The sequence below is a fragment of the Diprion similis genome, chromosome 13 (assembly GCF_021155765.1).
Source record: "Diprion similis isolate iyDipSimi1 chromosome 13, iyDipSimi1.1, whole genome shotgun sequence".
In the NCBI taxonomy this organism is placed as follows: domain Eukaryota; kingdom Metazoa; phylum Arthropoda; class Insecta; order Hymenoptera; family Diprionidae; genus Diprion; species Diprion similis.
The window spans coordinates 1,784,666-1,797,051 of record NC_060117.1 but is presented as its reverse complement, the minus strand read 5'-3'; the positions used below and the strand labels follow the sequence as shown (position 1 = coordinate 1,797,051).

Genomic DNA, 12,386 nt, shown 5'->3' with positions numbered 1-12,386 from the left:
GGTCTGGTTCGAAGCCGCAGGGTATTCCATTTTCGACTAATTGAACTTGCTATGGTTTTTTGTAGTTGTGAAAAAAAAAAAAAACGAAAAAATTCTGAATTATGAATATCTATAACAGAGAACATAATCGTGGGGTGAAAAAACGGTGTAAAAATTTTCGACAGAAGGGATGCGAAAAGTTTTTCAACACTTCCATCGTAATTTTTCACATGATCATAGAAAAATAAAAAGAAAAACAGAAGAAAATATTGTTTTGTTATCGTTGTGAAATTTCTGTTCCTATCTGATTCTTTTCGTTTCCTATTTTCTCAATTCTTATCCCGATCCCTTATGCATCGACTCTCGGGATATTCCGTTTGAAAAACAAGCCTGGCAATGTGGTAACAGAAACGGCAGACGGGGGTTGATACCACGGCAGTAAACTTCGCGTCTAAACTTTCACCGAGAGCTTTCTCTCTCGCTCTTTTCGCGAGCGCGACTTATCCGAGTGAAAAATTTACTCAAACAACTTTTGCCATGGTTCGCGCTCCATTAAGTGGCTCAACAAGTGCGGCGGCACAACCCCAACTAAGCCCCAAACCCCAAACCCCAAACCCCAAACCCCTTGTGCAGAGAGTGGCGACAGAAAAGCAACTCGCACTGCGTGCTTTCTCCTTCATCATCACTTTTCGCAATCCCAGCAATCCTTGCTCTCATTTTCCACCCATTTTCCTCGAGTCCATCTTCACATTCGCACAGACTTGTGTTATCGTTCGTTCCCGTGAATTATTAAAATCGCGTACGATTTTCAATGGATGAAAATTTTTTTTTTTTACCGGGGATAAAAAAAGAAACAGCAAGTTGCCCAGCAGCGGTACAGCAACGGCCAGTTTTTGAGCCGAATATAAGCTGAGCTTTCAGCTTCGGGCAAGAGCTTTGATCTCTGCAGGGTGAATGTCAAAAGCCAAAATTTGAAAAGGCTCTGGGGCAGGTGGACGAGGGTAAACGGGGGGTGGGTTAACCCTTCGCGTACTAAAAACGTGAAATATTTCCCCGATAATAATGATATTTATAAAAAATTACGATAAAGGTGATAATGATAATAACAGTAATGGCTACATAATATTAATACCGTTGATTAAATCTCGCCGCTTTTCAGATTCCCCTTTTTTCTTCGCGTATAATAATCAGAGTTTGAGTTTCCTCATTCGTGTTAACAATTCTTCTTTTTCTTTGATTCTCTTTCATCGACTACAACGCCGATACCCTTTTGTCCAGTGCGAAAGTTTCGCCCCGAGGAAAAAAGTAAGGAGTAAACGAGAACGAGATTGAATGTCGAAAAAGTGGAAAACGATAAAGTTCTTTCATTCTCTCCTCGCCCACGATTAAGAAACAAAGTAGATCACTCAATTTTACTAGGAAATATGGTATTAAGAATGTAAACAAAAGATAGTAAATCCAGTGATCGTATATAATAATAATATAATATAAAAATAATAATGAAACCATCAAATAAAATTATTTTCAACAGTTCAATGGTTGAGGCTTGATAACTTCGAAACGGCTCACCTTGCGCAAATCTTCATTCAGACCCTTTTCACGGAGCGTTCAATTTCCTTCAAAAATCTATCTTGCTTATCATTGTACAGTGATTCGTTTACGGGAAATAAAAGTTCAAAGTTTAGAAAAAAAATCGAGAATCGCCACCCTTAAATAATAATATTAGAGGCTCGTATATTAACAGAGCCTTTGTTTAGTGACACTCTGACGGTCTTTAAATATTCTTTGAAATAAAAAAAAAATAGTCAAGTTTTTTAAACACTAAGATATGTGCAAACATTTTTTATTCCTATTTTTTTTTGTTTTCGCACCGGGTCGACAAAACTTTTTTTCTCCCCGGGGATGAAACGGCGAAGAAAGAACAGCAGCGCGAGAAGACGAAAAGTGGGAACCGGGTTGATTTTGTCTCGGGGTAAAAATTCATTCAAGAATTACGGACGACGGGGGTTCGGCATTTCGCATCGGTTCGTTGTGATTTGCGAATTCCAATTCGAGCTACGCAGGTCGGTACACACGAGTCAAGAGTCCCCCCCTCTCATCTGCCTCGCTGTCTCTCTGCTTCACCCTGCGCAAATTCATCCCCATCCACGTTTCACCAGGACTAGAATTTCCATCCACTCTCGGGTAAACATCGAGGCTGAATCCATTCCTACGATAATTGAACATCCGGTTTTCAAAGTGGTCTTCAGTCAATTATTCGGGGATGAAATTAGCAAAAATCGTCCCCAAACATTCATTCGATATCATAATCAGGCGTCAAAGTTCAATCGTGACGATAAAAGTGTTCAAAACTTGTCCCCGCACAGTTCAAACCATAAATCTAAGGGTTGAGTTGGTAAATATTTTATTTCGTTCTTCTTGTCTGCTCGTGAATTCAAAGTTTGGTCCTCGGCGAAATTTCATCCCGAAAAATCGAGCTCAGTTACTAAGTGATTTTTTTTTTTATGCCTCAAGATTGAACTCCCGGTGTTACTTGAATCTGAGACGTTGAAGTTTGGCGAATCGCGGGTTAGTTCGAAACTTCCGTCGGACCTTCGTCACCGGAATGAGTAAAATTTTATCCACCTTTCTTCCTTCGGCCTCCGATTCATTAGTTCCCGAAGATCGGTGAGATTAAAATGGAAGTGGAAAAAGGCCGGGGTTTTGGCTGCCTCAACCGATTATCGACAGGCAAGGTATTCAGCCTCTCGAGAAGTTCGTCGGGTTCCTTGATATTCAAAAGTACGGTACGCGGTTTTCTTCGACTCTTGAACTTTCTCGAAAAATGGATTGAAAATAACCGAGCGAGTCACTTGATTTATACACCTTTTCCCTCGTGTCACTCAGTGCAATGCACTTCCGGTTCCCCCGAGTCTACAGCGAAACAGACTTACCAGTTACACGCGCAAGACGAAGTCGAGCGACTTTAGAAAACGAAAAAGAGGAAAAAACATCTCGATCACGTGGTTTTACTATGAACGTGACACGTTTACTGTGTAAGATTTACTTCCTTTTCTTGCGAATCCGACCACCGTTTGATCCTCACTTTTTCTGATTTTGTCTAAAAAGTTTTCTACAATTTTTTTAAAAAATTTCATATTTTTCATTCAACTGATCGATTTTTTATAAATATTGAATGTAAGTTTGAAAAGGATCTCTTTTTTTTCAGAATTTTCAAAACAAATCCGTCGACGTTGGCTGACGGCAACCCCTGATCCCCGCAAAAAGGTCCGTTCACGAATTGTTTCGAGAAGTTTTTTTCGTCATGTCAAACGACATATAACGACGATGGTGAAGAAGTCCAGACAGAAACGAAAACGAATAATCCACCCTGTAGAGAAAAGAAAAATGTAGTAGCTGTAGGTCGTCAAAGGCCGGAGGGAAGTGGAACGAAGTAAGATGAAAAAAAATGAAAACATCTATTTCAGGCGTGTAAGCTTCTTGCCGAAATGACGTCAGCGTTGATAATGACACTCGGCGAAGCATCCATGAATATTTTTATCCACCGCACTTGGAATTGAGGTGCTTGTGTAGGTGTCGCGGTGCTTGAATTTTAATTGCGACGATTCGCCAGTGTCGAGTATATTAGGGTAGGTAGGTAGGTTCGCCGCGTTTCGAGACGACGTTAAACCGCAGGACTTTTTTCATTGTCGTCATATCCTGGCGTTGGAGGAAATGCGATAATGCCGGAGACCACTTAGACTGATGACGAAATTACGACCCCGAATTCTTCCACCTTAAGGTGCTTATGAAGACGTGTTGTACACCTCGAAAACACGAAGATGCAAAACTCCTGTACCGCTTAAGCGATCAGAGTGAAACTTGGGCAGTTGATGCCTTGATTTGGCAAAGAGTGGAGCACCTTTTTACTTTTTAAAAATTTGGAAAAAATTTTTACAGATTGGTTACCACCCACAGAAATTGGCCAAATTTTCAAAGTTGCACTGAATGGATCGAACTATCCGATATGATGCCTCTCGGCGATGATGAAACACACATTTTGAGCCCAGTCCTATGAGATTTGATGGTGAAATGACGAAATGGTAGCTGATCTGGTTTTTGATTATGAAGAACACCGAAATCTCATTTTGACGACATTTGTTACCGACATTACGCGCATGCCGGTAATGCATGCGTGTAATGTCGGTAAAAAATTACCGGCATCCGTGAAAAGTCGGTAACAAATGTCACGAAAATGAGATTTTGGTGTACTTCGTAATCGAAAACCAGATCAGCTACCATTTCGTCATTTCACCATAAAATCTCATGGGACTGGGCTCAAAATGTGTGTTTCATCACCACCGAGTGGCATCACACTGAAGAGTTCTATCCATTCAGTGCAACTGTAAAAATTTGGCCAATTTCTGTGAGTGGTAACCAATCTGTAAAATTTTTTCCCAAATTTAAAAAAAATTAAAAGACGCTCCACTTTTTCCAAAATAAGGCATTAACTGCCCAAGTTTCACTCTGATCGCTTCAGCGGTATAGGAGTCTTGCATCTCCGTGTTTTCGAGGTGTACAACGCGTCTTCATAAGCACCTTAATTCAATGTTTCCAGCCTCACTCGAATTCCGACCCGACATTGTTTTCATACCTAACTGTTTTTCACGCTCTCAGACGAGAATTAGCGTGTGATCGTGAGGATATTATTACGAACAACCGTCCAATTCGTGCTACCTACGTATGATCGTCTCGGTTTTTATTTGTCGCTTTTCGATTGAGCCAAGCAAAATATACGCCCGATATTTACCCAGGTTAAATAAAATTATGGACACAGTTGGATAACGATCTGTTATCTCTCGATTACACGGTGCGCCGTAAGCCCGGCCATTCCGCATGGATAGAAAATTAACGGCTGTACAAATTCGTTTGTATAATGTAATGTTATTCGGTCCACAAAGCTCGTCTCTAACCCAAGTATGCACAAGCATAGCCAAACGCATGTACAACGTGCCGACAGTTTTCATAACCAAATCACGACTCGGACATAACCCTATCCAATTATTCTCCGCAGGTAACTTCCGCAAATACTTGATCACCGACCATGATGATTAGAAAACAAAGTGCGGACTTCGTCGAAAAATACTGGGCTCAGTGATATCGGTGATCTCTTGACGAAGAAGAAAAAATATGAAATTCACTTCCTACGTTTTGCGTTGTTTGATTTGACAACCGTATGTACATACTCTGTGTATTCGACCTCTAGGATTGAATATTTTAGTCATAAGCCTAGCATGAAACCAAACAACCGATGATATCACCTGTTTTCGTAGACCGATGCTTTTTCCATGTCTGTAGAAATAAACGTTTTTATTACAGCTGGGAAAACAAAAACAAAGCATGTACCCTGCCAAGTAAGAAGAACCAGTAAACTGAAACTCTTTTGCAGTGCAAGTGGAACATTAAGCTAAAGTACTGCGACCAGTCCAGAGTAAATGACTGCCTAACGAACATCAATTCAATAAAATTGGAACGATGGGGTACCCCATCCAATCAGGAATGTGCAACACGGTTTTACCGGGACCAAGTATGGAAAGCATGTGTAACGCATCAGCGTTCTTTGTTTTCATGTCTTTCCTTGATACTTTCGTACGTGCCAAGGAGGAGATATCGGGAAGATGCGAACGGATCAATCCGATCGAACAGACAGATGACGACTACGACTTCATCGTGATTGGCGGTGGGTAATTATGTTGCAAGATGTGAGGCCCTTTCATGGCGAGATGTTAATAACTGGATTTTAATGTAACTGTAAAATGCGAAAGATCCACTAGTTGAGTATAATCGCATTTGCAACAGGGGGTGCTGGGGGTGCTGTAACAGCTGCGAGACTAAGCGAGGTTTCAGATTGGAAGGTCTTGCTACTTGAAGCTGGAGGAGATGAGTCGGCGGCTGGTCAAGTGCCCGCATTAGCTACCAAATTAATTGGTGAGTGATTTGATAAAAATCCACGATAAGTTTATCAAACGTATTTTTCACAGGAGCGGAAAACGACTGGAACTTTCGCACAACACACGAGAGTAACGCGTGTTTGTCAACGAATGGATCCTGCACTTGGCTCTCGTCTCGAACTCTTGGTGGAAATACCGCGCACAATGACATGGTCTACTTGAGAGGCAATCCAACTGACTACAACAACTGGGCCGCGATGGGTAACGAGGGGTGGTCGTATAAGGATGTGCTGCCATTTTTTAAGAAGTCAGAAGACAACGGTGAAATTGACAGAGTTGGACGCAAATATCACGGAACAGGAGGACCGCTTCCTGTTCAAAGATTTCCATACAACAATTCCTTTTCATTTGCAATGCTCGCAGCAGCCGAGGAAGCTGGATTCGGTGTAAGCAACGACCTCAACGGTGAAAAGATAACCGGTTTCTCCAACTTCCAATCCACACAAAAACACGGAGTAAGACACAGCAGTGCAAGATCGTTTCTATGGCCAGCCAGAAATCGCAAGAATTTTCACGTATCCTTAGAGTCTTATGTAACCAAAATTATAATAGAAAATGATAGAGCAGTTGGCGTTAAATATCACAAGGTAAGACATTCTCATTTATGTGTTGTGTCATTTGAATCTTGGTCAAAATATTCTACTATGTCAGTAGACCGATAGACCTGTCACATCGAATTCGCTGACTGGTTTAAAAATATTTTCCAGAACGGTACATTCCACACCGTCAGAGCGAGCCGCGAGATCGTTCTCTCCGGAGGAATAGTGAAATCACCTCACCTTCTACTGCTCTCCGGAATAGGACCCAAGAAGCACCTGAAATCCATGGGAATCAAAGTAGCCAAGGATTTGCCTGGTGTTGGAAAAAATCTTCACGACCAAGTAGCGTACCTTCTGAGCTTCACCATGAACGTTGCCGATGTCTACGAAAATAACTGGGCTGCCGCGACTGAATATCTAGCCTTCGGGACTGGCCCTCTATCCAGTACTGGGTTGTCCCAAATCAGTAGTGCGTTAACGACGAGCTTGACGACCCCCGATTATCCGGACACTCAGCTTTCGCCTAATGGTTACCAAGCACACTGTGCACCAGGTGAACTGAACGTTCTTCGTAGCACGGACAAACGTACTGTAACCATGTTCGCAGGATACACGCACCCCAAGAGCAGAGGTATGACAACGAAGATGAAGAATGAGACAGTGCAGTTCTGACCCACGTGTAGAAGGACTGATCCATGACGCTTAATTTTCTGCAGGTAGGGTGAGCCTCGCGTCAAAAGACCCTTTCGATCAGCCTGTCATCTGGGCCAACTATCTGAGTGAGCCCAGTGACGTTCAAGGACTGGTAGAGGCCATAGAGATGGCACTGAGGCTGACCGGAACTAAGGCCTTGAGAGCATATAACTTCACCTTGACCGATACGAACATTGAAGCCTGTTCTGATCATACTTTTGCAAGCACCGAATACTGGGTCTGTGCCATACGCCAAGATACCACTGTCGAACTACATCAGGGTGGTTCCTGCAAAATGGGACCAGCTTCCGATCCCTTGGCTGTCGTGGATCCCCAGTTGAGGGTTCACGGCGTGACGGGACTCCGGGTAGTGGACGCGTCTATCATGCCTCAGGTTTGTTTTGTTTTTGAACATGTATGTACTAATGGTTCGACACCTGAACCATGACTTGGAAATTACGTTATCCAGTTATTATCCGCAGGTAACTTCCGCCAATACTGCATCACCGACTATGATGATCGGAGAACGAGGTGCGGACTTCATCAAGAAGCACTGGGCTCAGTGATCTTTTGAAAAATATTAAATTCAATTCCTACGTTTCGCGTTGTTTGATTCATAAGCTTTAAGTGAATCCAAATAAACCATGATTCTCGAACTTTGCAATCATATTGGATGTAGTTGATGACATTTGATGATTGAGCCAACCGAATGGAACGTGCTTCAGCACGAACATACTCACGTGTGCAAACACATTGACTGCTATCGGGATATAATAAACGAATTGAGTTTGTAGAATCGTGTTTGCAGACAGCAATGAAAAATATGAATACTCATCAAACTTAAGCATGATTGGATTGATCAGCGAGTAATTGTGGTTATGATTCAATTTGTCGTGAGTCAATGAAAAAAATTGCTGCGCATTTAGTCGTACCACAAACGTGCGATGTAATGATTGAACGGAAACGTGACGCGGTCATGTACGTCCAACGAAGGCATTTATTCACCACAATTTTCCAAACCTTGAACATATTATCTTTTTCGTATCAAATAAATCGTAATCAAATAAAATTATGATAATTGGCTAACCACGTTGATGTTTGCTGTTTTCTTGTATACCAACCGACAACATCGAACCTGATACGAGATCATTGAAAATCCTTGTTTATTTAGGTTCATTTAGTCACAAATACCGTGGAGAAGAATTTTCTAATTTCCAATTGAAAGATAATAATTTTTTTTATCTTTCGTTACTACCATCGCAAGTTTCATTGCACTTGTCCAAATACACTTTTTCCTCTATTGACAAATTGTCTGGTTTATTTTAGCTGTATATGTGGCATTCCATACCGATTCGATCAACCTTTAAACTCTATCAAAAACTTTCTCAGCAACAGAATTCCAAAAATAGGAACGAATAATTTGTCTCCAGAATTTTGCAAATTGGGTGTCAAGAAATGGAATTAATTCAAAATTTGCGATTAAATCTGTAATATTTATACCGCATGTGTTACATTCTTGACTGATTCATCCCTCAAGGTATTATAAATATGAAATGTAACGTAGTTGAGAAATTTTTATTGTCTCTCCCGTTTCATGCTGTTCCAAGTCTAATTTTTTTTCCACTTTCAATTCGCAATTTTTTTTATCAAAGTGTCGTTTGAAATAAGGAGAAAAAATACAAAGTCCAGAAGAGAAAAGAAAATAATACCCTCAAGTGTTGTTCGACACCCGTCAAAAATCAGTTTACACGCTTTCTTCGGCCCGACGTGAAGGTCTGGGCGGATTATGAGGGTGAGAAGAACGCGTGGGAAAGAGGGTGGCTAAATTTCGGGAGGCTGTATCGATAGAAAAGTTTCGCCAAAACGGTTTCCGCTTCCGCGTCTCAAATCCAAACAACAAGTCAGCAATTCGTTAGGGAAAAGTACGAAGAATAAAAAAGAGAGATTATCGTTTCTTTTGTTGTTGTTTTTTTTCCTTTCCTAACAAACCATTGGAGCCCTTCAAAGCGAATTTCAGTGGAAAAGCATACGCCAATGAAAGTCTGAACTTTGCACTTTGACGCGAAAATTCCTAGTAATTGAGCGATTTTAAGATCAGACTTTTGCAAGACTGTCGCGTTTGTGTTTTCCGAGTCTCGAAACGGTTGTTTGACAATCTCGATTTGCTGAACGAGGGGGTGGAGGACATTTGCATATTACACACCAACCCACTGACTCGCGGCTTTCGCGTGCCAGATCTCGTTCTCCCTTATCTATTTACACGTATCTTCAGGGGCATTAATTAAAGGCTCGGTAAAGGTCTTATCCAGAACTCGTCGCTGGTGTCGGTGATGAGGGGGCTGCGGGGCGAGGCGAGGCCACCCTCGAGTCAGTCGGGTTCAACTACAAATGTTTGAACAACACGAACAAGCCATCATCCCTCCCCCCTCTTTTATGCCTCACGGGTGCCGCCGGTGGTCGTGAGCTGGATTTCGATACGCGAATTACACCGAGTGCTACGTGGAGGGGGGGGGGGGGGGGGGGTGCAATTTAAGGTGCTTATAAAGACGCGTTGTACACCTCAAAAACGCGTACACCTAAGTAAATTTTTCTTTACATACGTTCCTATCGGGCACAGTACACAGTATTAGATTATATCCAATATTTGGTCTTGGAAAAAATTTACAAAGTTTATTGAAACGTCAGTAAATATAATGTGAAAATTGTGAGAAATTTTGTGGCAAAGGTTTGTCTTGAAAAATAAAAATAAAACCTATAAAAAAAACAGTCTTCGCACCAGACGACGACCACTTTAGTGAAACACGTATACAAGACTCAAAAATTATTCCCCTTGTTGGTAAAAATATACAAAAAAAAAAACCGAAAAAAAAAGCTAAAATAAAACATGACAATTATTTAAATCTAAATTTTGTATAACATTTTATACAGAACATAATTGCTATGCAACGTCGGAACGATGTTGTATCAGTTTAATTATAAACTTCCGTTACGCTTGTAGAGTTTTACTTAACGAAATTAGCCTATCGTGAATATATCTGTGAAGTTATCCGAGTTTACGCGGAACAAATGAGTTAATAAAAATACATTCCTCTCTTTCTTTCCGTGTTGTTATTTGCTTCTTTTTTTTTTTTTTTTTGAATCCACATCGTTTCGCAGCGAGTCTGTATTCAATTTGCAAAATTAAGGTATTCTCGCTCCGCTTATACACAGGTATACACCCCCCCCCCCCGCCACCTCAACCCCCACAGGCATACGCACTAATTCAGAAGGTACAAAGCATTTCATCCCGGAGCAAATACGAATTATAAACCCACGTTAATCCAATTATACACATCAATGTGCGAGTTTATAAGGTATTCAAGGTAGAGTAACGTTAGCTGGATTCAACGTGCACAATTGTTTGACGGTTTAATTTTCGCTTTTTGTTTAACAGCGTGATACGAAAGAAAGGAAGATATAAAAAAGAAAAAAAAAAAAAAAAAACATCATTCTGCGAAAAGGTTAATAAATATTTTTCATTCGTTGGTTACAACGTAAGTTTCAATTTTGTGTCTTCTGAAATCGTTCTATTGAATATTGATTAATTTGTAAATCGATTAATTAATAATAAAACTACGATTAATAACAAAATAAATTAAATTTTCTGGTCCAAGAGTAAAGTCAATGAACGGTAATTTACTTCAACGATGAAAACTGACGACGAAGAGGAAAATGAATGCTTTGAAAGTCGACGTTCTACCGTGGAAACACGTACGGTCGTCGTTTCAACGAGGCACGTCATAAGCCCCGTTATTGAACCGACATACAAGGGGATGAAATGTGATTACAGTTTTCGTTTTTGTTTAATTTATACTTTTATCCCTTTTTTCCCTCCCTTATATACCTCGTTTCGACTTTTCGTTTCACACGCAGAGATGTATTGGGAATGAAAAAAAAAAAAAAAAATCCCCAACGAATTACACCATCAGCGGAAGTTCTTTCGGTACAATTAGCAACGTTGTGCAAAAGGTTAAATAAAAACGAACGATGCCGCTGGTTCAATCCCTTTGTTAAAGGAAAAAGAAAGAAATAAAAAAAAAACAAAAAAAAACACAAAGAAATATTTCCGTAAAACGGAATACATCTTTTGTATAATTTTTCCTATCATTTTTTTTTTTTTTTTTTCTCAACCTCGATTGTCTTGCACGCTGTACTAATGAGAGAGAACTTCTTCAGACGCGTATTATATTTACTTAGAATTATCCGCTTCGTAGATACACCGTTGGTGAAATGGCTACAAAAAACGACAACAATCATAGTTATATATATGACAATAATAATAAACCGGCAATGAAAGTATAAACAATAATAATAATAGTATAAACACACCTTTGCAATTCTAACATATCTCTAGTGTGTATCATAATTTTGTTTAATTATCGCAATTATTATTTCACTTTGCAGGCTGTTTATTCTAATTTATATACTCTCTTTGCAAAAAAATAAATAAAAATCATCTGTTTCCGACATTCCTCTTCGAAGCGGAGGATTTATTTCTTGTATTTATTTATTTTTTTCTCATTCTTCTCATTTGAAAAGAATTCCGTCAAATATTGACACGGAAAGCATCGATTTCGAAAATCAAACAAAAAAAAAAAAATGAGGAAGTATCAAAGGTAATTATTAAAATTCAGAAATTACACTGTTATACCGAATTTTTAAATCAACACATTTTCCAATTTCCTTTGACGATTATTTTTCATTCGGGACATGTCAAAACTACGAGACTTGATGTACGAAAATAATTGACTAATTTCTGATTACAAGTAAAACCTTTTAACCATGCAGTGTTGTTTTTTTTTTCAAAAGTAATACGTGTCGGTAAAACTCGTGGGTAGAACGATTCAATTACAAGCGTGTAAAGTGAATATCACGATAAATTCTGCTTCGGAAAAATTTCAAAAATCCTTTTCGTCCTTTCACGTAAATTTTTTTTCCATAATTTTAAACTTCGTATGTAACCAACGAATCGCACAATTGCCTTAAAAAAAAAAAAAAGAAAAAAAAAAGAAATACAAAAAAATATCCCGCAAATAATTCTGAGCCTCTGAAAAGTTGCCTCTACGGCTGAATATACATAAAAAGTCCCCACCGTAACAGCAACCCTTGTGCATATGCGTAGGGGGGTTGCAAAGTGGCGTCATAA

General features: G+C 39.8%; 2 protein-coding genes across 5 annotated transcripts in view; one reads left to right on the top strand and one right to left on the bottom strand.

Annotated features, from left to right (window-relative positions):
• Positions 1-12,386, bottom strand: part of LOC124414082 (nephrin) — a 156,656-nt gene that overhangs the window by 99,720 nt on the left and 44,550 nt on the right. The window lies entirely within an intron of this gene.
• LOC124414083 (glucose dehydrogenase [FAD, quinone]-like) lies at positions 5,461-7,767 on the top strand. Its single transcript, XM_046894988.1, has 6 exons — positions 5,461-5,698; positions 5,818-5,946; positions 6,000-6,556; positions 6,677-7,139; positions 7,225-7,595; positions 7,684-7,767. Exons 1-6 carry the CDS (start codon positions 5,494-5,496, stop codon positions 7,765-7,767), a joined length of 1,809 nt encoding a protein of 602 aa, XP_046750944.1. The 5' UTR covers positions 5,461-5,493.

Excerpts from the sequence above, each read along its gene's own strand:
- LOC124414083 (XM_046894988.1), top strand. The coding sequence starts at position 5,494 with ATGGGGTACCCCATCCAATCAGGAATGTGCAACACGGTTTTACCGGGA. Across the intron at positions 6,557-6,676 it reads TTGGCGTTAAATATCACAAG|AACGGTACATTCCACACCGT; the intron begins GTAAGACATTCT and ends AATATTTTCCAG. Across the intron at positions 7,140-7,224 it reads CACGCACCCCAAGAGCAGAG|GTAGGGTGAGCCTCGCGTCA; the intron begins GTATGACAACGA and ends AATTTTCTGCAG.